The sequence below is a fragment of the Anabrus simplex genome, chromosome 2 (genome assembly GCF_040414725.1).
Source record: "Anabrus simplex isolate iqAnaSimp1 chromosome 2, ASM4041472v1, whole genome shotgun sequence".
Lineage (NCBI taxonomy): Eukaryota > Metazoa > Arthropoda > Insecta > Orthoptera > Tettigoniidae > Anabrus > Anabrus simplex.
In genome coordinates this window covers 1,217,277,561-1,217,295,271 of record NC_090266.1, presented here as the reverse complement: position 1 = coordinate 1,217,295,271, position 17,711 = coordinate 1,217,277,561, and the positions used below count along the sequence as shown (strand labels likewise).

Below are 17,711 nucleotides of genomic sequence, written 5' to 3'. Positions count from 1 at the left end.
AGACAGTGTACATACTTGCATATTTTTATATGTGTGTCAGTTTACATTGTGTTCATTCTTAGTACCATAGCACTCGGTCCACAACCGTTATGTATTACCAGGACCTACTGAAACCAGCATGGCAAGGTTATTTCATTTAGTGTGCAAGATGTATGAGACAGGAGAAGTCCCATCCGATTTTCGGCAGAATGTTGTTATACCTATTCCCAAGAAAGCCGGTGCTGACAGGTGTGAAAACTACCGCACCATTAGTTTAGTATCTCATGCCTGCAAAATTTTAACACGTATTATTTACAGAAGAATGGAAAAACAAGTTGAAGCTGAGTTGGGAGAAGATCAATTTGGCTTCAGAAGAAAAGTAGGAACATGTGAAGCAATCCTGACTTTACATCTGATCTTAGAAGATTGAATCAAGAAGGACAAACCCACGTACGTGGCATTCGTAGATCTAGAAAAGGCATTCGATAATGTTGATTGGACCAAGCTATTTATGATTCTGAAGATGATAGGGATCAGATACCGAGAACGAAGAATTATCTACAATCTGTATAAAAATCAGTCTGCAGTGATAAGAATCGAGGGCTTTGAAAAAGAAGCAGCAATCCAGAAAGGAGTGAGGCAAGGCTGCACTTTGTCCCCTCTCCTTTTCAGTGTTTACATAGAACAGGCAGTAAAGGAAATCAAAGAGAAATTTGGAAAGGGAATCACAGTCCAAGGAGAGGAAATCAAAACCTTGAGATTTGCCGATGATATTGTTATATTATCTGAGACTGCAGAAGATCTCGAAGTTGCTGAATGGTATGGATGAAGTCTTGGGTAAGGAATGCAAGATGAAAATAAATAAGTCCAAAACAAAAGTAATGGAGTGCAGTCGAACGAAGGCAGGTGATGTAGGAAATATTAGATTAGGAAATGAAGTCTTAAAGGAAGTAGATGAATATTGTTACTTGGGTAGTAAAATAACTAACGATGGTAGAAGTAAGGAGGACATAAAATGCAGACTAGCACAAGCAAGGAAGAGCTTTCTTAAGAAAATAAATTTGCTCACTTCAAACATTGATATCGGAATTAGAAAGATGTTTTTGAAGACTTTCGTGTGGAGCGTGGCATTGTATGGAAGTGAAACATGGATGATAACTAGCTCAGAAAGAAAGAGAATAGAAGCTTTTGAAATGTGGTGTTACAGAAGAATGCTGAAGGTGAGATGGATAGATCGAATCATGAATGAAGAGATACTGAATCGAATTGGTGAGAGGAGATCGATTTGACTAAATTTGACAAGAAGAAGAGACAGAATGATAGGACACATCTTAAGACACCAAGGACTTGTTCAGTTGGTTTTTGAAGGAAGTGTAGGTGGTAAGAACGGTAGGGGTAGACCAAGGTATGAATATGACAAGCAGATTAGAGCAGATGTAGGATGCAATAGTTACGTAGAAATGAAAAGGTTAGCACAGGATAGGGTGGCATGGAGGTCTGCATCAAACCAATCTATGGACTGATGACTCAAACAACACTGAATTCCATGAGTCGATAATCATACACAATTTTTTTAACAACACAGAGCACCTCATTTGTACTTTTATTCCAAACTTTTTAACGTGTTTAATGTACTTGTTTTAATTATTACTCACCTACGTCACACGTAATATTTGATTTTCATTTGCAACATTTTGAGCCCCATACTTCATATTGTAAATTATATATTCATAAGATTCTTACTGCTTAGATACATGTTTTAGGATTTTGCCAAATATTGTGTATGTTTGATATGGTTGATGATGACACTGAGTAGGGTTGAAACTAGTCCCATGTAATGTAAATAACATTGTAAATACAACTTAGTATTGTTTAGGTGGAAAACTCTCCTGTGCATAATTTACGAGGTATATGGTAAAGATGCAGATGATGAGATTGATAATATAGAGATTCATGGTCATGAATTAATTCTGAATAGTCCACAGAATCAGATGATGATGTTGATGGTAATAATAATAATAATAATAATAATAATAATAATAATAATAATAATAATAATAATAATAATACCAAGCTCGATAGGTGCAGTTGCTTAAGTGCGGCCATTATCCAGTATTTGGGAGATGGTGGATTGAAACCCCGCTGCCGGCAGACCTGGAGATGGTTTTCTGTGGTTTCCCATTTTCACACCAGGCAAATGCTGGGGCTGTACCTTAATTAAGGCCATGGCCACTTCCTTCCCACTCCTAGCCCCTTCCTGTCCCGTTGTTGCCATAAGACCTATCTCTGTCGGTGCAACATAAAGCAATAATAATAATAATAATAATAATAATAATAATAATAATAATAATAATAATAATAATAATAAATAATGTTATTGTTTTTACTTCCCTCAAACAACTTTCTTATGATTTACATGGACTCTGAGATGACGGAATATTTCTACGTGTCGGTAAAATTAGACCTGAGGCTGACATTCACATAACACAGGATTGAGTTGGGATCGAACCCACAATCTTGAGCTCAGAACATTATTCAGAGTTACCAAATAATCAAATGGTAATAAAAATCACTAAAGCATGTGTTACCGGATTATCGGGTGATAGATGTAGACAAGGTCTTTTCAACCGTGTGTAACTTGCCCCGGGTTAAATTGGATTTATTTCTCACTAGCTGTTATGTACCCATCATTATTCATGAGTTAGTATTTTAATTTCAACAGTAATGTCATCTAGTGGAGACGAGTGGCAGCAGAAGAGACAAAGTATTAATATTGTTGGGACAGTTTTATGGCTTAGGACATTCTGTACTATCATATTTAGCTTTCTTCCAGTTCAGCGATGTTAGGACATCTAATGTCATAAGAATCTTTCATTTCTTTCTTATTATTTACGTTTTCCTCCTCATTTTTGATGGTATGGGCTGATGACCGTGCAGTTTTGCACCTTCCAAAAACTACTGTCATCACCAGTTGATGATTCAACAATATTTCCATAAAAGGGATCTTTGGCATTAGCAACAAAAATCTCTCTCTCTGTTATCGTAACCTGTGTATATGAGACATAAATGATCAGAAATTGTAGTTTCTGTAGTTTTTGTTATATTTCCAGAGATATTTCGAAGTTTGTGAAGAATGCAATTGTCACAATGACAAGATAGCTGTGTTTCATGTTATTTTGAAAGATGTTGTGTATCATTTTATACAATTTTGGAAAGCCTCAAGAAAAGGACATTAAGGATGTTACCAAAGGACAATCGTCATTATCTTCATTTTGATTTTGTAAAATCTGTTCATTTTGTTCTGTCTTGAAAAATTGACTGAGTGTGAAGAACTTTTGTTATTTTGTTTTCTACTACATATAAAATTATAATTACCATTTTATTTTCTGTACATCAAAGACAGTGTCTTTTAATTTGGGATTGTGAACTCTATAAATCATTCATGTAACTTCAAGAAATTATGCGTATAAGATATTTGATGTTATTTAATTATTCAGGAACTATACTAAATTAATTTGGTTATTGTGTAAAGTTTTGTAATGTAAATAACAGTGTAACTAGTATTTGTATAATTTAAGGTAATGACTTTAGTCGCAGGGTGTAACTACATGTGCCAGTGTTAGTAAGATGCTTTCAGTGATTTCCTGTTTCATCAGAAAGGAAATTTCCGGAAGTTGTAAAGATCTTCCCTCATCAAATTTTAGGTGCTCGTATTGGCCAAAATAACACGATTTCTGATTAGTGAATGTAAGAGCCGCAAGTGTAATTCCCGTTCCCTAATTGGTTAGCTCCTGATGGTCCCATTTCCGGTGACCAGCAGCTCATTGAGAGCGTCTCTGGTTTGTTCATCTTTGATTTGTGACCGGCGAAGGGAACAGATGTCTTTTCCTTCTGTCCCGTGATGGGACTACCGGCTGTCCGAGGTGAGCACCGTTCGGTTTATGTTCTTATATTTTAACTTTTAAATGTAAATTCTTAATTTTAATTTCATTTGTGCGCCGGAGTTCGCCCGCGGTATCTTCCACTAGCCAATGTTTAACTTCAAATGACTTAGCCCTCTTGGCTAGTCATAACCACCTTGTTTTCGGAGGCATTTCCCTTTCTTATTTTGAATATTCTAATTATATGTATAAGGTCTTGTAAGTAATATGTAATGTTTTAATTTCCCCATGGGGTTGCCTCCTGTAGCTCTGTATCAGTTTAGCGTACATTAGTTAAAGCTATGCGCCTTTTACTGAAGGGTTTTACAGCTTATAAATCTCATATTTTGTCCTGTATTCGCTCAACACAACTAAGGTTATGTTACAAGGAGATTCCCACCTTCCAATACTTGTCAGTTTCTTATAGCTAGTTTATTATATACATAACATAATCCAGCTTAATCTCTGAGTATAGGCCTAATACTAAATAGAACATGTTTCGTTCCAGTTATGGAACATATTCAGCTAAAAGATTTAACAAAAATTGACAAGACAAATAAAACACTTGTGGTGATTATGATAATGATAAGATAAAATGTTTGTTGCTGGGCTGAGTGGCTCAGACGGTTGAGGCGCTGGCCTTCTGACCCCAACATGGCAGGTTCGATCCTGGCTCAGTCCGGTGGTATTTGAACGTGCTCAAATACGTCAGCCTCGTGTCAGTAGATTTACTGGCACGTAAAAGAACTCCTGCAGGACTAAATTCCGGCACCTCGGCATCTCCGAAAACCGTAAAAGAGTAGCTAGTGGGACGTAAAGCAAATAGCATTATTAAAATGTTCGTTCATGTTCATTCAACGAGTCAATGCCCAAGTTAACGAATAAAATTGATGTGAGGATATCTTCTTTTAAGGCTGGATAAGTATTTGCTTGTTGAATCTTGAATGTAAAATTAAGAATGTAAAAGATTTTCTTAAAATAAAATTTTCGGGGGAACCCTTGAAAGCAACCATAGTTGAAGTTGAATTTAAAGTTTAACTGTTGAAATCAGTCTGAAACGAGAAAGAAATTTAAGTAAGAGGGGTGGTATTTTAAAGGAGAAAACCTTGTGAGGATATATATTGATGGGGTGTATAAGGATACGTGGAATTATTTACCTCATAGTCAGTTGTGTTGTGTTTTGCGTCCTCCCTTACGCCATATCATCAGCTGACTGAGTTTGTATGTGTGTGAGGAGCTCCAACTCCCTCCAACTAAGAATCTAACTGACATTGTTTTCAAGGACAAAGAGTTACAGATCATTAGTAAAGGACCCAAACATAATTGGTCTAGTCCATATAACCAAAACCAATATATAACAACCATTGCCAAAGTGGAACAAGTTATAGCTCAGCTCCCAGTAGATCAGCAACCTGAAATTAAATTCAAAGTTAAAAAGAAGCTTCAAGAATTATTTAGAAATCAGAAAGGTAATACTCCCCATTTAACTTCTAAAGACCAATAACATTAATCAATGTTTAATTTTCAATTACCAAAGCATTGCAAATAATAATAGATATTCAAATTCAGGGATATATAAACTTAAAAGTACAAATTGTGCCAATTTTTACATTGGGCAAAGAAGACGGAATTTCTTAGTAAGGTACCCGGAACATGTTAATGCCGAGAAATATAGGAAATACAGTCTACATATGACCGAATATAAACACAATTTTATGCCAGTAGAAAAAGACTTAACCATTTTACAAATGTTAAATAAAGATAAATTAATGAATATTCTGGAAAAAAATTTTCTTTTGCTATTTGCTTTACTTCGCACCGACACAGATAGGTCTTATGGTGACGATGGGACAGGAACAGCCTAGGAATGGGAAGGAAGCGGCCATGGCCTTAATTAAGGTACAGCCCCAGCATTTGCCTGGTGTGAAAATGGGAAATAACGGTGCCGATAGTGGGATTTGAACCCACTATCTCCTGGATGCGAGCTCATAGGTGCACGCCCCTAACCGCACAGCCAACTTGCCCGGTGCCAGAATATTAATGAAATAACAGATAATATCAACAAATTGTTAGAAGAGGCTACCAAATTGGATTTATCTAGGAAAGCAATCAGAAAGGATCCGGAAAAACATCCAATATGCTTCCCCTCCATTAGCTCCACCCTACACAGCATTCCTCCTACTTCCCCTACGGCCCCTACTTCTCCTTCCGCTTCCCCTCGCCTACCACAAGCTCCTCACACACATACAAACTCAGTCAGCTGACGACACAGCGTAAGGGAGGACGCAAAACACAACACAACTGACTATGAGGTAAATAATTCCACATATCCTTATACACCTCACCAATATATATCCTCACAAGGTTTTCTCCTTTAAAATACCACCCTTCTGACTTAAATTTCTTTCTTGTTTCAGACTGATTTCAACAGTCAAACTTTAAATTCAACTTCAACTATGGTTGTTTTCAGGAGTTCCCCCGAAAATCATATTTTAAGAAAATCTTTTATATTCTTAATTTTACCTGCAAGATTCAACAAGCATATACTTACCCAGCCTTAAAAGAAGACCCCTTACATTGATTTTATTCATTAACTTGGACATTAACTTGTTGGAAATTTTTAACCCAACATGAACGAACATTTTATCTTATCATAATCATCACACAAGTGTTTCATTTGTCTTCTCAATTTTTGTTAAATCTCTTAGCTGAAGATGGTCCATAATTGGAATGAAACATGTTCTATTTAGTATTAGGCCTATACTCAGAGATTAAGCTGGATTATGTTATGTATATAATAAACTAGCTATAAGAAACTGACAAGTATTCGAAGGTGGGAATCTCCCTGTAACATAACCTTAGTTTAGTTGAAGTGTTTTAGGAAAGGCAGCAACTTAATTGGCCTCTACATTAAATTTTATTATTTTTGCTACTATCTGTCTTTTAGTAAATGTTTCAACAGGCCCGTTCCTTAATTTCATGTTATAATTTTCACGTTGATTTCATTTCCTTAAATGTAAATTCCCTGCCATCGTCTGTAATTCCATAATTGACTGTCACGATTTATTGTACATAAAGTAACGAGATAGGCTTGTATTTTGGTTAAATATTGTTTCAAGAAGAAGCAAGGTAGAAATGTTTTTCGTAACGGATGTGCGCTAGCACATGCATTGTAATATGTTATTTTGGCTGTTTGTTAATTAATTTGTTTGTACCTTAACCTGGTTTGTTTATCTAGTAAATTTAAGTGTTCAAGAGGGATCGCCGTTGATTTCCTTCTCACCGCAACGCACTACCTTCTCACGGACCCTGTAGGGTTTCCAGCCTGCTTCCCATCTCCTTTCTTTTAATTGTCATGTTGGTTAACGTGGTATTGATATCTTGACACAGTTTCTGAAGTCTTTATTTGTGTGCGGGTGTTTCATTTAACTTTATCAAATTTCATGAAGTTTAAATTTTCTTTACTACTACTACTACTACTACTACTACTACTACTACTACTACTACTACTACTACTACTACTACTACTACTACTACTATAGTGGTTACAGTAATAATCTTATTAAGTTCTTCCTTTCTCTTCTTTCTCCTTCATCCCCATAATGCTTGTCGCCATTGCCTTTACTGTGTTCCAGGCAAACGGGCTCTCTAACATAATCTGAACCAGATTCCCTGGTGTGAGTTGTCGGCCAAGTTGTTGGCAGGCTTTTCTTCGTTCTTCTTCCCATCGAACACAGTAGAAAAAGGTGTGTTCTACTGTATCCCTTTCAGAACAGTACCGACAACCATCTCCCTGCGTCTTTCCCATCTTCATGGCGTATACGCCGAATCTTCCATGTCCTGTCAGGATCTGCGACAGATAGTAATCTACCTGCCGATGTCTACATTTAAGCCAGTCTCCTATGTTGGGTATTAGCTTTTTTGTCCATTGGCCAACATCGGTTGTGCCATCCCATCGGTCTTGCCAGTCTAGTAAGAGTTGGTTCCTAATCACGATTATCACCATTGTTATTCCTTCTACAGAAAAAATGCATGAAACAAAATATTGGAAACGATATTTTGCATGACTTTGTTATCATTTACAGTTTTTCAACATAGCTGATATTAACAGATAAATTTGACATTTCCTGTTTTAGTCCCCTTAATACTGCTACACCACTGCATACTTATCAAATAATACATTGCCTAGTGCATACTCCTGCCACGTGCCGCCATATGGTCTCACACTGGTCTTCACATTTGAGATGTCGTGACGCCATATGGCAGCACACAGATTTTGAAACCAGAGTTGGCGGCACAACAGAGTTCCGGGTGTTGCGCTGTAGAAAATCAACTGTGACATCTATGCACGTAAAAGTGGTACTACGTGAAGAGCGAACTACAGGGTCTGTTCCAGCTATGTATTGCTACTATGTGACACCATATGATGCCACAGTATTCCTCCAAAATCACTGACTGGCCAGTGGTCATTCTCACAAGTGAAAGCACGCCAAGCATTGTTTTTTCCTCGTTTATGAGCGAATTATCATTCGGTTTGTATAGTTGTACAAAAATATAAAAAATGGAAGGTATTGGTAATATTCTTGGTGGAAATGGTAAGTGACTTACCAAGAAGAGAATTAGTGAATAGGATATTTGTGAATTACTGATGGATTCTGTTAGAGAGAAAGATGTAAGTGTTGATGACAGTGAATATAACGCTAGTGACAAGTGCACTGACAGCATGACGGATGTATCGAGTGATGCGGAAGACGATGGCGATACCGATAGTGATATCATAGGTGGGGACGGTGCTGGTGCAAATGGTGTACACAGTGATGACTGGGGACCTTGTGTAGGGGCACAGAAAGATATTCTATTTACAAGCAAGGAGCATCTAAATCTTCAGATTGATACTTCTTCAGCCACAGGAGCACGCACATCAAGAATTTTGAATCGGTCTACAACTACACCTCAAAAACATAACGAGTGGACATGTCCCTCTTAGTCACCTCTTATGACAGGCAGGGTATACCGGCTGCATCCCCCACTCTCAGGGGGTAACAGTATGTAATGTAATATAAGTACTTGTTTTGCGTTTCAGTATATTTTCATAAATATTATGTTAGTTTGAATTTGACATATTTGAAATGTGTGTTGTACATTCCATATAAAGCATCAAAAAATTCTGTGACACCATGTGGCATCATGCTATATTTTATATTTTGTCAGAATTGATGCAACATCATATGGCATCACACATGACCCTGGTATGATGAGATAAAGTTTACTTAGTACATCATATTAATATATACCAAGGCCGTGTGGTTAGGAGCGCGCAGCTGTGAGCTTGCATCCAGGAGATAGTGGGTTCGAGCCCCACTGTCAACAGCCCTGAAGATGGTTTTCTGTGGTTTCCCATTTTCACACCAGGGGAATGCTTGGGCTGTTCCTTAATTAAGGCCACAGCTGATTCCTTCCCACTCCTACGCCTTTCCTATCCCATCGTCACCATATGACCTATCTGTGTCAGTGTGACATAAAGCAAGTTGCAAAAAAAAATATCCCAAGATTATATAAACAGCCTACAAGGTGAGCAGTTGCTGTGGCACCAGCGGAATACTATTGAAATTCATACCTGAAACCAGTGGAATAATGTGGTATAATCGGCTCGGCACTCAACGTGTTAATAGTGAGTTTGGAGAAATTCCCTTCAACGGTATTCCCATTATCTCAACGGAAAAAAAACAAAAAAAAAACCAACAAAAAACAGACTGATTAAAATTGAACTGAACCTTCTTTTGACATTTATGTACCTAATCTGAGGTAAAAATGAAATATGAGGGAGAAATTAATTTGAAGTGTACAGAGAAAATTATAATTTTATTTGTATAGATGACCCTTGACATCATGTCATTGCATGTAGTTGTGTTTATATCTGTTTTAATTAAAATCGTTTCATGATATATATAGTGTTGATGTGTTTGCATGTTGTAAATATGTTGATTTTATCATATTTATCAGAGTTAGGTGTTTATTGAAATTTGTTGCTTGTTAAATGTATCCAAATCTCTTAAATGCATTTAATATATTCTCATCTTGGATGTTTCTTGTTTCAGCTGTACGAGTTGTTCTTCGAGGCAAAGCACATGCTGAATGGAAGGTGGTGATTAGCGGTGACAGAAGAACTGTGAAAGATGATCAATACTTCCTTGATGATCGTGCCATTATATGGGGAAAAGGTGCTGCATATTATTCCTTTCTTTTTAAATTGTTCAGAGTTGTTTCATACCATTATTGTGGCTGAAAATAAGAGTAATAATTATTTAGTTCTTTTTCCGGGTTGAACCATGTTGTTTTCTGTACATTACGCACAGTTTGCCGAAGTTTTGAATACATTGCAGTATTCTTTGTCAAGGCGACTGAAATATCTCTACTCGATCTGAGGTAATCAGTCTCCCAGGCAGCAAGAGTGGTTTGTGATCTTGTTCTTATTTATCCTACCCTTTCTAGCTGACCAGAACAACATTATAGTAAATGACTGTAGAAGCTTCTTCTCTCAGATGCATGTCAATGTCAATGCTTAACCCTCTTGATGGGGAAGTTTTTGCTGAGAAATGAGCCTTCATAGTGGAGAATATATTTTGGCTGAAGACGAGTTCATTCATCACGCCCAGTACGTTGATGTATCAAAGTAACTCATCCAACCCAGTACGTGGGAGACGAGTTAGTGCTTCCCATTTTGAAATATATTTCATGATTCAAACTATTATTTATTATTTTATTAGACTTCTTTGAACTACAGTGCAATAAGAATAATTCTGACACTAAGGAATGATCACTAAAATGATTGTATTGTCCTGTAATACAGTACATTATCATTGCATCTGAATGTGTGTTATAACAATTGCAATCATTTATTAAGAAAAGCACTAAGGACTGTGCATAAAGTTACCCAAAAACTCATATGTCTGCAATGTAGACATTATTTTTCAGTGATTTGATATTTTTAATTTTAAACCTTGAAGCATGGAATCATTATGATTGGTTGCCGGGCTGAGTGGCTCAGACGGTTAAGGTGCTGGCCTTCTAACCCCAACTTGGCAGGTCGATCCTGGCTCAGTCCGGTGGTATTTGAAGGTGCTCAAATACGACATCCTCGTCTCGGTAGATTTACTGGCACGTAAAAGAACTCCTGCGGGACTAAATTCTGGCACCTCGGCATCTCCGAAGACTGTAAAAGTAGTTAGTGGGACGTAAAAGCAAATAGCATTATTATTATGATTGGTACTACAGTAGATACAATAGAATGTAAAATAGAAATATTATCATATAGCCAAACGCATCAAATCTAGAAACTACTAGCATCCGTAAAATGATAATTGCCCTACTTTTGATAATATATTGGGATGTGTTAGCTTTTCCTACTAATTAGAGAACAGTTTCATAAGGCAATAGATGAGTCGGCTCATCATTACTCGAATATGAAAACTCGTCACGCCCGCTAAAGACGTTAAGAAAAGTCCTCCTTGCTGGGGCTTGTCGATATTTTGTGTCCTCTCTGCTCCTACGGTCATTTATTATTTTACTACCCAAGTAGCAATCTTCATTTTTCTTACTTTAACACTTCATTTCCTAATTTGATATTTCTTGCATAATGTGACTTCATTCAACTGCATCCATTATGTTCATTTTATATTTCTTTATTTTTAACTAAGATTCCTTCGCAAAGACTGTGTCTGTACTATTCAGCAGATAAAATGACAAAATCAGCAAATCTTAGTGTTTAAATTTCTTCTCCCTGATCTGTGATTCCTGTCATACACTTTTCATTGATTTCCTTCACTGCATGTTCCATACAAATGCTGAAAATTAGGAGGGCAAGTTTTAACTTTGCCTCTCTCCTTTCTAGATAATTGTTTCTTTTTCATATCCCTTCATTCCTATCACTGCAATTTGATTCTTGTACAGATTACAGATAATCCGTATTCCAATTGCCCTCAGAATCTTGAAGAGCTTGGACTAATCAATACACATACATGCCATATACACTAGTGTTCAAAAGTTAAGCATAATCACTAAACAAGGCCATACCACCTGATAGGAATGTCAGACGGATTGCTGAACAAGCGGAAGCTCTGACACACACCATATGACACACAACTTGTCCAAAAAAACAGTTTCAGAAAGGTTCTGATAGCTAATATACACTTTTGACAACTAACAAACCTTGGCAATGTCTTTCGCAGAAAAATATGCCGTTAATAGGGTGTATGTTTACCCTTAATGGTGACACATGCTTCACAGCGACGTGGCATGCTCTCTATCAGATGGTCCAAGAGCTCTTGTGGCAGTCGATCCCATTCCTCTGAAAGGGCAATGCGAAGGTCTTGGAGGGTCCTTGGTGGAGGCTGACGGGCTGCAGTTCGCCTTTCCACTGCATCCCAGGCATGTTCTATACGATTCAGATCTGCAGACCTCGCTGGCCAAACCATGCGATAAATGTCTTCCCCAGCCAGAAATTAATCCACCAGAGCAGCGCGGTGCGGTCGGGCATTATCGTCCATTAAGAGGAAGTCTGGACAAACCACACCTCTGAAGAGTCGAACTTGTGGTCTCAGTACCTCATCCCTGTATCTCCGTGCGTTAACAGTGTTTTTCGGACCACCTGTGAAGATGTGCAGGTCCGTACGGCCATTCGACATAATGCCGCTCCACACTATGATGCCACCACCACCATACTGGTACCGTTCCACGATGTTCCTGTGTTTGTATCGGCTAACTGGTTCTCTACAGATTAATATGCGATGGGAATAGTTCTGCAAACTGAAGCGGGATTCATCTGTGAAGAGCACATGCCTCCATTCATTCATGGTCCAGTTTCGATGTTGACGGCTCCGCAGTAAACAGGCCCGTCTCTGTGCTGGAGTGAGTGGGATGCACACTGCTGGACGTCGGGCAAAGAGCCCTGCCGTTCTGAGCCTCCGGTACACAGTTTGCCGGGAAATGGCAACCTCTGAGACGGCTGCAAGCTCTGCCGGCTATTGTCTTGCAGGTGCACTCCGATTTCGTCGGGCGGTTAAGGCCAGATATCAGTCATGCTGTGGGGTGGTTACCCTTTATCGACCTGGTACTGGCCAGCGACTGACATCTTTTATGTCTCAAAATCGTCTCCAAAGCTTGGAAATTACTTTGTCGCACATTCAAGGATACAGCGACTTCGGTCTGTGTCTGGCCTGCTTCCAGGCAGCTGAGTATTCTACCCTGCAAAACGGGTTCCAAATGGTGTCGTTGTGCCATTATGTTGTCACGTTTACCACGAGGCTACACTCCGCACACTATAACGGGGCAAACACGACTGAGGGAATATGGGGCGCAGGCACTGGCTGTGTTTACCTTGTGGTTATGCCGCTAGTCAAAGCAGGGAACACTCCTTTCCTATACAGAGCAAACACGTAAGGTTCGTAGGTGCATTTGTTGTGCGATTTGCAGTCTACTTCCTGTTGCCCTACTTACTCCTAACTTATGCTTAACTTTTGTACACTAATGTATTTGGGCTTGCTCTCCTTTGCTTAGTCTTCAAAGATTAGACCTAGAGTCTCCATAGCTTCACATGTTTCTATGTTTGTATTTCTTCAGAAACCAAATTGATTTGCTTCTAATTTGGCCTCAATTTGTCTTTCCATTCTTCTGTAAATAATTTGTCATAAAATTTTAAAAACATGAAATATTAAACTAGTGGTGTAGTACACAATTTTTACACTTTAGAGCACATGCTTTCTCATGTTTAGGGATAGCAACATTCTTTTTTAAGATTGAAAGGTCCTTCTCTCATCTTATATGTCTTTCATTTTAAATGTAAGAACTTTACCATGGCTGCAAAGCAGCCAGTAATTCTGGGGTGTATCATTATTTTCCATTTATTCGTACTCATGTCTCTGAATGCTCTGTCAAATTCTAACCTCAGGGAAGTGGGACTCCCATCTCATGACCATCAGGTCTCTTCTCTTTCCAGAACACTGTTTTCTTCCCTCAGTGGAGTTGACCATTGTGTTTCTGCAATCTTTCTGCATTATTTTCATTCCCAAGAATGGGTTTTATTTTAGCTCCTAATATTCATGCATGCACTTTTCTTTCCTTCAAAACTTTCAGTGATTTTATATGTTGCACCCACTGCCTACAATTATGCAATCTTCAGCATCTTTACATTTCTCTTTCAGCCATCTTTTTAGCTCTCTTACTCTTTGTCTATTTTTATGTTGGCTGCACTGCTTTTCTTCTTCCTCACCGCTTCCTTCTGCCTCTCAGCATTAGGCCTTCCATCCATCTTTGGTACTCGATTCTGTCCCATACCAGTTGTCTTACTTCATTTGGATCTTTTCCTCGGTATTTCACAATTTCACCTACCGTCTGATCCCAGTTTATCTGTAAACAACCCTCTCTTCTAGATCCCTCATGTCTAGCCTCAAACACTTGCTTAAATTTTCTCTTGGCATCCATGTGGACCAGATGACCAAACCATTTGAATGACTTGTTGTCAATATCGTCCACTACAGATGTTACCCCAAGCTCTTCTCTTACAGGTTTGTTCCGTACTCTCGCTCTTATTCTTGTTGACAACTCAACATAGACATTTCATTTCTGAGCTTGTTACTCTGCTGTCATGCTTCTTTCTTCTAGCTCAAGTCTCTGAGCCATACAGTAAAGCTGAGAGGAACACAGTCTTACAGATGTGAATCTTGGTCTTCTGTGACACTTCTTTTTTGCTGACTAACTGACTCAGCTGGTAATAGATGATATTGGCTTTCTGAGCTCTGTTATTGATTCCATGTTCGATCTTAGTATCTTCAGAAACTTCTATGCCCATATAGATGTAAAAACTGACTTGCCCGAGTTGTTCTCCCTTCCAGTTGATGTTGATATTGTACCTTACCTAACGGCCTCTTCTTTTGCCTGGCTGGTCAGTCAGTAGAGCGGTGGTCTGTCTGGAAGATGGGTCTAACAAATATCTAAAATTGAAGTAGGATGGAGTACTTACATCTATACATGAATGAGAATCCAAAGATGAGGGATGGAAAACATTAATACACAAAAGCATAAAATGAAGATAAAATCCCCCTCAAAAAAAAAAAAAATCAGAACATTAAACAAAGATGAAAAACAAAATTATATATAACAAATATCCTTGAAAGTTGCAGATCTCTGCTCAAATCTTGTGAATGTCTTTATCATTCTTGGAACTGTGAGTTTATTGAACAAATAAGTCTGAAGAGTGAGACACAGATGTCATCATTTAAAACATTCAACTGCAAGGGATTAGGAATGGAAGATTTGCACATTATTTCCACTAATATGACTCCCAATGGTTAGGGAAACAAAAACATAAAACATACACTGGTTTTGGACCACTATAATACCCCCCAAATAATCACTGAAGTTAAATATGAGCCCGCTCTCATAATAAAAAATGAAGACGTAATCCTCTCATCCCATAAAAAGCATTTGAGCTCTCCCCTCACACAAATGACAGCAAATGACAAATAACACTGCAAGGTACATGGGCAACAAAATATGACACACACAAATATCTGAAATAAAAACATAAATAAACACTTGACTTGTCGAGATAAATACATGCTCGTCTTCCTAGTCGGCTGCTTACCTGCTGCCGTGATGGGCGTTTAACAGGGTCGTCTGTCTTTCTATGCCCCAAACAGAAAATTCTTTTTTTGCTGCGGAATCTTATTTAATCGGGAAGGTCACCGCATGGCTGTAACTTAACACTTGGTTTAAAAGGGTCTTCTCCCAGCCTGTCACTCGGGAACACACCCTTCAGCTGGCTACGTTCTTATCTCCGCGCTCGTGAGGAAAATCTCAAGAGTACAAGCACCCATATCTCTCATATGTCTCGTAAAAAAATCTCTCATATGTCTCATAAAAAAATCTCTCATTGGTGTGGGACAACTTTTCCCCAGTCTCGTAGTTCAACATTGGATGGGCCTATCTGCATCATCTTCGCTTCGGGCTGTCCGGAACTATCACTCAGTAAATCACATTTCTTATCTTGCAGACCCCAGTTCGTTTCATGAGGTTTGCCGAGATTTTCCCGGAAGAACCTTTCCAACTCAGGGGTGGGGACTGAACGTCCATTGCTTACTCTGCACCACCGAAAATTTACATGTCTTATACTATTACGACCTCCACTCCTATTCTGTAGGTTGCTTATCTCTCACACCACTAATCTCCTAGCTCCATACCATGTCAGGCACTACTGACCTTACTTTCAGGATTAACTTGTGAAAATCTTAACAAAAAATGTTCCACCTTTACAATACCATAATCGTCTTTGTTAATAAGACTACATAAACCCTTTCACTTCGGTCGACTGCTCTAGCAGTCGGGAGGGAACTGTGCTGCGCACCCGGTGGACTGCTGTAGAAGTCGCGTGTCTTGCGGCTGTTTTCTGTTCCGCTACGATAGACTTCTGGGGAAGTTCAGCCTTGGAGGTCTCTTGTGGCTGACTTGGGAGTCTGTAGTTACGGCTATGATCACCAGGTGACAGGAGTAACCAGTTCGAATATGAAAGCAGTGTGTCCGGTATCCGAATCACTTCGCGTCTACTTGCTCCCCTGTGCTGACGTGCTGGTGCTTCTCGATTTTGCTTTCAATCGCTCTGAAATTGTGAAAAGCCTGATGATAGAGGAAAGATATACTGTGGAGGAAGCTCTAGCCTCATATTGGGTAGTGACTTTGAAGAAGATGATGATGGTAATGATTTATCATCTGATTCTGGTGACAGAATGACTTCAATCACACTTTCTACTTCAGGCACATTTTCAACTTTAGTTACCACTACGTCGTCTAAAAGGTCGCCCTAATTCGACGATTCGACTGAAGATGAGGATAGGATGAAGACCAGATGACGGAACCACTGAGCAGAAAACTAAACTGGAAGTAAAAGGACCTGAATCCGAATAAACATAATTTCGATGCAGCTAATTCCGGACTGAAAAGTTTAGTGGACAATGTTATGTTCCTTTCAGCTGTTTTTTAACACGAGTGTCATAACTGTTCTGTGCGAGGAGAGTAATAGGTACTTTTCTCAGTAGGTGGCCGCAGTTGGAGTTCCGCATTAAAGATAAAATAACATACATTGAACCTCTTTCTGTTCTCAGCTCACGTCGCGAGCCGTATGCGGACGGGAGAGAGGAGCGAGACAAGTATCCCATACAGCGGGCTCGGTTCAGAGGGTCATGCCACCTTACACGTTACGCCGGAGTGAAAGGGTTAAACTATATTGGTGATTTATGTTTCGTCCCTCTTTCTGGACATCTTCATTCACGCATAAAATAATTGAAAACATGGTAAGGACACAGTAAAATCAATAGATAGAAGGTCTGTGAATCTTGTGATGCAGCGTATTGGCGTCTTGTCAATTTTGAGCCATAAAATAACATAAACATGAATGCGATGTGAATCATAAAGTCCAGTTATTGCACGGGTTAAAATATCGTTGCATGCGTCGAATTGCACAAATGTAATACAACATGAGTGGCTATACTAAATAAATTAATCATGTAGTTATCCCAACATTGTGAACATATTGTACATGTTGTTGACATGTGTACATAAACAGTGCAAGATTAATGCCACATTAAATTAGCTTCTTGCGATGAGTTGAACAAAGGTGGACTTATGTGAATGACACAAGTTGATCTTGGCTAACGGGCCTAAAGAGGAAGGACTAATGAATAATGTAAATTGTGTGGCCATCTGGTCACTCACCTCCTCACTCGTCCCACATCAAGCGTTGAAGCTTGCTGAGCGCAGTCC

General features: G+C 38.7%; 1 protein-coding gene across 5 annotated transcripts in view; it reads left to right on the top strand.

Annotated features, from left to right (window-relative positions):
- The window catches only part of LOC136864803 (arrestin domain-containing protein 2), a 534,353-nt gene that overhangs the window by 141,393 nt on the left and 375,249 nt on the right, over window positions 1-17,711 (top strand). For all 5 annotated transcript variants that reach the window (XM_067142214.2, XM_067142212.2, XM_067142210.2 and 2 more), the window contains exon 3: window positions 9,998-10,120. In XM_067142214.2, the coding sequence (XP_066998315.1) occupies window positions 9,998-10,120 (123 nt within the window). The remainder of the gene's footprint in view (window positions 1-9,997; window positions 10,121-17,711) is intronic.